The sequence below is a fragment of the Vanellus vanellus genome (assembly GCF_965231255.1).
Source record: "Vanellus vanellus genome assembly, chromosome: 14".
NCBI classification, from domain to species: Eukaryota; Metazoa; Chordata; class Aves; order Charadriiformes; family Charadriidae; genus Vanellus; species Vanellus vanellus.
Window position 1 is genome coordinate 16,807,547 of NC_138919.1, and position 8,066 is coordinate 16,815,612.

The 8,066-nt window shown below is 52.3% G+C and overlaps 1 protein-coding gene across 1 annotated transcript; it reads left to right on the top strand.

Annotated features, from left to right (window-relative positions):
* Positions 1-2,536: 2,536 nt before the first annotated feature.
* Positions 2,537-7,089, top strand: GRIFIN (galectin-related inter-fiber protein; the record flags this gene model as incomplete). The annotated part of the gene is made up of 4 exons (XM_082490748.1): positions 2,537-2,671; positions 5,992-6,071; positions 6,166-6,328; positions 6,792-7,089. 4 exons carry the CDS (start codon positions 2,537-2,539, stop codon positions 6,954-6,956), a joined length of 543 nt encoding a protein of 180 aa, XP_082346874.1. The 3' UTR covers positions 6,957-7,089.
* Positions 7,090-8,066: the final 977 nt, after the last annotated feature.

Genomic DNA, 8,066 nt, shown 5'->3' on the forward strand with positions numbered 1-8,066 from the left:
TTGTCTGAGGGATTTGCCTGGAGTCTCCAGCCCTCTTCTGGCTGGTGCTGTAAAGCACAGCAGGGTGAGGATGCAGAAATAGAGAGATACCATTGACTGTTGCACTGAGATTTAACCCCAAAAGGGTTGTTTCGAGTTAAATAAATAGTTTAAATGGTTTATATTTATAAAACATAAATAGGTTTTTTTCTCTTTTTTGCACCGCCCAGCCCTGGCATGGCACCGAGATGGACGGTCTCTGGATGCTGCTTGGAGACAGCGGCGTTGGAGAGAGATCCCGAGCAGAGTAGCGCGGAGCGGGGAGCTAACGCAGAGCCGCAGCTCTGGGGTAAAAGGGACTCGGGGTGAGCTGGTGAAGCGATGTGCCAAAACCCTTCCCGGGGTAACACATTCCCAAGTGGGTGCGGATGGAGCAGAGGGCTGACTCCCGATTGCACGGGGGAGTTTTAGGAATTCCCTGGAGGAACCGAAACGGCTGCGGGGGAGGTATAAATAGTGCCAAGCGGCAGATAAGCAAGTCTGGAGAAGCCTCGCACAGAGGCGTGCGCTGGGGGAATCGCAGCCTCTGATTTGGTCTGGTGGGGGGAGGTGGCGGGGTCCCCGTCTGGATTTGGGGTAACCCAGACTCACCCTCCGAGAAGGAGCTGAGCCTGCCTGGAGCACACAGGCGGCGGGCAATGCTCGGGAGGCTCTGCTTGCACCCGGGCTATTATTTCATGGTATGGTGGGTTTTTTTTCTGCAAAGCTATTGTCCTAAAACAAAGAGCCAGTGAGCAGCTCTGGCTCCAGAGATGGAGAGAAAGGCACGAGTCCTTGGGCTGGAGGAGGGGGCTGTGGTGCTCTCCCCAGATGAGTGACGGCTGCTGGCTGGATGGGGGTGTTCAAAGCAAGAGAAAGATAGGGACTTTGCGACGCCACCATTTGCAGCCTCGCTGCTGTGCCTGGCCTGGCTGGTGGTTTCAGCCCAGCACTAAAAATATATCATTTCTTAGCTTAATCTTAAATTATTCTATAAGGCTGCAGGTCTGGAGGCCCCTGGACTAGTCCCAAGAGAGTTAGCCAAGGGTGATTCCAAGAGGATCCCGGCTCTGGCTGTGCCCCTGTGGCCACAGCCGCCCTGCTCCAGCCATTAGGCACAGAACCGGCTTTGCACATGCGAGTCCACTGGCCACACACGGCTGTGGACCAGGAGCACCAGGCTGGCTCGTTTGCTTTGGTGTATTTAAGGAATGTGGGTTGATTTGCGATCACGGGCCTCCAGTAGGTATATACTGCTGAGGTTCAGTGGATGCTATATATATGCGTATGAGTACATATATGGGTGAATATTAATAGGAGACAGGGCTATGCAATAATGTGTGAGGACATATATAGCAATATAACGCAGGTGAGGGCACAGTCAGGTCTGTGTGCTGATGTCTCTGGCTGGCAGGCCAAGGTAGATATGGGACAACACATACCTGTGTGGGGAGAGCTCACCTGGGGCAATAACCAAAGGCATCGTTCCCATCAGGACTCGACTTTTCCTTACAAGAGCTCCCAGTAAAAGCTGAGCGTGTCTCAGAAACCGGAGCATCACGCGGTGGGTGAACTGCGGAGCCAGGCAGTGCAACAAGGAGAAAATCAGCGTACAGTGCTTAGAGGCGAGCACTGCGTTCAGGTCCTGAAAGTCCAGGCTGTGTGTTTGGAGACCTCTAGAGACTAATGGAAATAATCACACCTCCAGAAAGGCAGCCGGTGTAGCGCGGGGGAGCCTTGCATGAAAACTCCCGTGGGAAGTGTGGTGCTGAGCTCCTCGCTGAGTGTTTCCGTCACTTTGAGAGCAGCAGGGAAAAGACTTTGGGGCAAAAGACCGCCAGCAGGACACGGATAATAACAGCTTAAGGAAAGGTGCAAACTCTGATGGTTGTCTGACCAAATGGCTGGCAAATGCATAAGCAGGTCTGCGAATGTATCCCCTGCAGTTATCCAAGCCATCAGTTTATCATCTCCTTTCCTACGCTAGACTCCCTCCACCTCAGACTGTATCGGTCCTTTCTGTATCCCAGTGGCACATAACCAGTGTGTTTGGGGGTTTTTCCGTCCATCGCCTAAGAGAGGGAAAAGTTATGGCACGACGAGCTAACCACACGGTGCTGCCTCCAACGTCGGAGATTTTAACCGTATTTTCAGTCCCCTTCTCCTTGCTAAACAGAGAGATGCTACGATGGCTTCTGAGCAGTAGCACAACAGGCAGAAGGCAAATAAAGCACACCTGTAAAAGCAGTCGGCATTTGGGCACCATTTACTGGTGAAACACATGCGTTTGCATCTTTCCCCAGCAACCTTGCTCGCTCTTGCTGAAATGCCAACAGGAAGCAAAGCCTTGAATTTTGGGAAGCGCTGAACATCTCAGAAGCTGCTGTCCCCCAAACTGGAGCAATCTAAATTCCCCCCTCTTCTCCTGAGAGCTTTCCCATCTCTCCAAACCTGCCTTCACTGGCTTTTATTGCTCTCCCACAGGGCAGCCCCGTGGCTCCCAGTGCCGCTTGGCCTGATGCAGCTTTTTGCAGCAGAGGAGCAGATTCTGTGCCTGGTGGTGGTGGTGGTGGTGGCGGTGGGAGCTGGAATGAGACTCAGCGTGGCCGGGACATCACCCTGCCAGGACAGGCTGTGTGCACACAGATTTGTGGTAAGCGCTTGGTTTCAATAGACAAAATAAAAGGCTACAGCAGCTTCTCCAGAGGTGGTGGCTCGGGGTGGTTTCTGCACGGTGTGGGTGAGGTGCAGCCCCCGGGCACAGAAAGGAGCCGGTATTTGTCCCACCATGGTCTGCTGGGCAAGGTCCTCTGCTATCCCACTGCACCCCCGCTTGCCCAGCGGTTCCCAAGCCTTCCCCAGTCCACTGATCTCATTAGCATAATTATGAATAACTTGGCACAATTATTTAGCTTGCAGATCACTCCTTTCCTACGTGCAGGACTGCAACGCTGTCTGGTTTTGCCCACTGCCACAGTGCATGTCTCAAAAGCAGCCCCTCCTCCCACAGTCCCTTGCCTGGCAGGCAGGAGAAACAAGCAGGGAGGGATGATTTGGGGGGTGAAAACACAACTTTGCGTTCAGGCCATAAGCAGGGGAGACAAACAGCTGGGCAGACTGGAGAGACCAATGTCCAGCACCCTACAGCAGCCCAAGGAGGGATGGGTGGGATGTCCCTGGCCCTGCCACCACCACCTCGGCACCTCCGCCGCAGGCTCCTCACGGCTCCCTTGCACATCTCGATGCTGCCATCTGTAGCACAGAGCTCTGCTCCGGTGTTCGCCAACACGGCACCTGGAAAGCCGGGAGCTGAGCGAGGCGGCCGCGGCAGAGCTCAGCTTCACACAGTTTGGTTTTGTAGGAGTCCAAACGGGCAAATCCCAGACTGGGACTCGGCTTTTTCAGCCCCAAGAGAGGCTGTTGGCTTCTCTGTCTGCTGGATTGCATTTTTAGTCATCTGCCAAGGGCACCAGAGCCTGGGATAGTAGCTCTAATTCAGCTTATCTGCTGGAAATAAAATAAACACATTAAATAACATCAGCACTGCGACCCATACAGTGAGAAGGTTTTAACCGCGAAAGCCATGGATTCCTGTAGGACCAGCCAGGAGCATCACAGCCTCCAGGGCACGCAGGGATGCAGTCAGCATCTGTTTTTAACGCATTTACCCTGTGAAGAGGGGGTGTGTGCAGCCATCCCTCCCTTCCCCAGCTCGGCTTCGCCCAGCCGTATATTGAAAAACCCCATCACTGAAATTCGTTTCATTGCTGCCCATTTCTTGGTGCCTTTCCATGACAGGAAATATCAGACAAAGGCTCCCTCGCCCTGCTCCCAAATCCCCGTATTGTCCCCAGCAGGGAGGGGAAATGCAGGGCTGGAACGTGCTGAGCTCAGCACAGCAGCATCCCAAAAGTGGCTGTGACAGAGCTGGCATCAGCTCGTTTCGGGCCAGGCTCTGACCCACAAAGAGTGAGCAAAAAAAGAAAACAGGGAGAAAAAGAAATCTCTATTGGTCAGGGTGAAGCTGAGCCCCTGTAAGAGCCACCGTTTCTCCTTTGCCACCTCCCTTCTCTCTGGACCTTGCGGTGGATAAGACTCCTTGTATCTCCCCCAGCTTTGGGAGTCTCCATCCTTCCTTCATGCATTAAACACATCTGCCCCCCCAGATGACAGCCTGAATGCCCATCACGTCCCGGCTCAGGACTGCCTTTGTGCGGGCAGCAGCGGGGCTGGATTAGCCCTGCACGCATGAGCGGGCTGACCCCGCGGGGCGGGCAGCGGGATTTGCTGCTCCCCATCTCCCAGCCGCGTCCGAGAGCCCGCTCTGAAAAGGAGACCTCATCCCAGTGTCCCTGCTAATCCCCGCGCACGTGGGCTCCTGGCTGGTGGCCCCTATATAGACCCCTCTGACCCTGCACCCGGCCGGGTCTGCGGCGCAGGGGCAGGCGAGCGGGATGGCATTGCGGGTAAGCGCTGGGGACAGGAGCCGGCACAGCCTGGTCTGCCTGACGGGTGACGGTGAGGGGTCAGGCGGCGGATAAAGGAAAGCGGCACAGATAAGGGCAAGAAAGGTAGAAATCCTGAAAGAGGTGGGGATGCTACTTGCGGTGGTGCCCCTCTATTTCAGTCCCGTCCGGGCTATCGCAAAGCTGAGAGCTTCGTGGCTTTCGAGAAAAGGCGATAGGGCAGATTTTTTGTTATCTTAGTTACATCAGAGCTGGTCTGGGGTAACGCTGCCCTGATGGCAGCACTTCTGGCCCGGAGTGTTTAAGCTGAGACCAAAATACAACCGATGTTTTAGCAGAGGAGATCTGTGCTTTGCTATCCATCTCCTCTGGGACAGCCGGCAGCAAAGAGGGAATTGCCGGTTCCTGTGCATGCAGTGTGTCTTTTGCTGGGGTTGTTGGCATGATGACAAACTAAGGGACAAGGCAAGGCTAACCTGGGTGCTGCCATCACCACTTGCTGTTCGAAACTGTATTGTCAGTTCCATCAGCCCTCTGTGTTTCACAGTGGGGAACCCTGGTGTGCTCAGAGCCTTTGAATGACCATGCGCGGGTTCCCAAAGCCGCCCACCAAAAGTAGCCGGGCATGAGGTTGGCCAGCATCATGCCTCAGCTCCTGCCCAAAACCGTGCATATCCCAAAAATGCATTGGAAATGGGAAACCATAGCAGAGATAGAAACAGGGGAGTGAAAGTGCTAAGCTATGGGGAGGGAAAGCAAGGCATGGAGCTGGCAGTGGAGATGCCAAGGCTGGAGAGATTTTCCCAATGTAGGCAATAAGTTTGAGAGGGGGATGCTCAGAAATGCAAGATCATTAGAGTGCTAAAAAAAGTGGGGTGAAATGGCAAGCACTTCTTATTAAAATGCGTTATTTAATAAAACTATGAATTATTCAAAAAGGAACATTTTCCAGCTTGTTTTCTGCAAGTTTAACCTTGGAGGTGAGAGGAGCGGGTGGAATGGGGGATCAGGCAAGAGCTCGTGGGAAAAGTCGCCCATGTAATGCTGGACGAGGATGGGCTGGATGCCACCTTACACCCATTCCTTGACCAGTCCTTGTCTTTCACATCCCGCTTCAAAGCATCACAAAGTTTTTTGCTTCAGATTTTGTATTGCCCAGGCGGGGAGCGGGAGCAGAGCGTCTTTGTGTCCCACCAACAATGAAGTCATCCCGGTTCTTTAATTTTTGCTCCCGGATCCCACACAGCTCATTACAAAAGACCTCGGGGGCAGCAAATCTCACCTCATCAACTGGATATTGTAGTAACTTCATTTCATATCAATTTAGACCCCCTGAGGTTATTTAGGAGTGAGAAAAAAGCAGGGGCAGAGAGTGTGTCTGCGTGGGAAGGGGGGGAGAAAGGACAAGACGATGAGAGGGTAAGAAAGACGGAGAAGTGTAAGGAATGAGCAGGGCTGTGCACCTCTCCCACCATGCCATGCTTCACCATCGCCTCCTCGCCGGCAGTTCGAGGCCCTGTACCCAGAGGGGATGTGTCCCGGTTGGAGCGTCGTGGTCAAGGGCGAGACCAGTTCCAGTATGAGCATGTAAGGGCACGCTCTGCTTGCAGCTCTCCTGGCTCATGAGAGCTGGCAGCATCACTCCACAGCTGTCCATCACTTCTTTCTCTCGCTGTCTTAGGTTTGAAATTAATTTGCTCTGTGATCCTGGAGACCAAATTGCTCTCCACTTTAACCCCCGCTTCTCCAGCTCCAGAATCGTCTGCAACTCCTTCCTCGCCAACCACTGGGGGAAGGAAGAGGTTAATAACACCTTCCCCTTTGAAGCAAAGGAGCCATTCCAGGTAATCCTATGCCACCCCATGGGTCTCCTCAGGTGGGACAGGAGTGACCCAGCTAATATTGGGGTCCTCCTCATGGATCTAGCCCTGCCTTTCCTGCCAGCACCATACCCAGTAACAACCCCTCTCTGGCTCTGGCTCCCGTTTGTATTTCTGTTGTACTCTGGTTTGGTGCTGATTTACACCCATCTTGGGCGCAGACACGCAGAGCCTCAGCAATAATCCCTGGATGCTGCGTTTGTGTTCAATTTAGGTTTTGCATTATCACTGGTTTCTACTACCACAAAGCAAAGAACTAAATTAGTCCCTCCTTTTCCCCAAAGAGGGGGTGAGCAGTGTGTCTGTTGGCCCCATCAGGATTTGAAGTGGGTTGTAGACGCACTAGATGCACTCACTGACATGATGGCAGCAAGGTCCACTGAGGCTGTGGGGCCATATGGTGAACCTAACACAGTCTCTCTTTCAGGTTGAAATCTACTCTGACCAGGACTATTTCCACATTTTCATCGATGAAAACAAAATCTTGCAGTACAAGCATCGGCAGAAGCAGCTTTCATCCATCACCAAGCTGCAGATTCTCAATGATATTGCCATTTCTTCAGTGGAAATCACCAAACGAGGCCTTTACTAGAGACCAGAGTTGGGACTGTCTCGCTGCCCCATTCCCCCTTAAGGTACTGATCCAGCTGGAGACCATCTCCTCCCCTACTCCACCTAATACATGCCATAATTGGCCAGGGAGATTGCTATGTGTATGTCCTCGCAGTGGAAGTGATGGTCATTCCCATCACATGTCACAGCACTAAGGTAGCGCCCAACCACATTGCGAGCCATAGCCCAGATCACTGAAGACCTTCTGCCCTTCTGCACAATGGGATTTGTAGGTCTTATCATCTTTGTTGTTGGACAGTCTGACAGATCAGGTCTGCCTTGAGTAGTCTGGACACCTGAATGTTGCCCTTGAAATCGTGTTTGCCCAAGAGCAGGGTGTGAATTAGCACTAGTCCTCAGCTGGCCATGTGGTGAAGGATGTAATGGGTGTGGATGTTAGGGGTGGAAAGGGACATTTCTTTCCAGGAGCTGGGTAAAATCGCTACTGTATTTGCCAATAAAATCAAACAAGGAAATCCCTGCTGAGACGTCCCTCACTGTGCAGATCAACTGAGTTATTCATTCCCTGCAAATCTCCAGGCACAAGGTACGAACAAGGGCTGGCGACTGGGCAGGAGGACACAGGCTGAGGACTGCGTGTTTTCGGCACTGGGAAAATACTGCCATTTTGCTTTGAGGGCTAACACAAAATGAAGGTCCCTTGTGGGTAGACCAGGGTGATAAGATTCAACTTGCAAGATATTTCCAGAGATTCCCTTCACCAATTGAGAGATGTTTGCTCAGCCTGAGTCCTGCCAACTCCAGGCTTCTAAGACAGACCCTAAGAGTGATGTAGAGAGTCAGAAAAGGGTAAAAGCTTAAACAGACACATAAAAGCACGTAGTCCCTTCATCACGCACCAGAAATGCAGCTGGATTCCAAAGACAAAGGATCTGAGTAAATCAGAGTCTAGAAATTATGATAAGTTCGGAATGAACAAAGTGCGGTTATTCCTGTGGATAGCCTCTGGCTTTTCTCTTTGCTCTGCTTTCTTGTTTTCTTTTCTCCTCCTTTTTAGTTATCTTTCAAAACAGCCCAGTTGTCCCTTGCACCCTCTTCTCTTTTCCACTCTCTTGCTTGGAGTGCACCA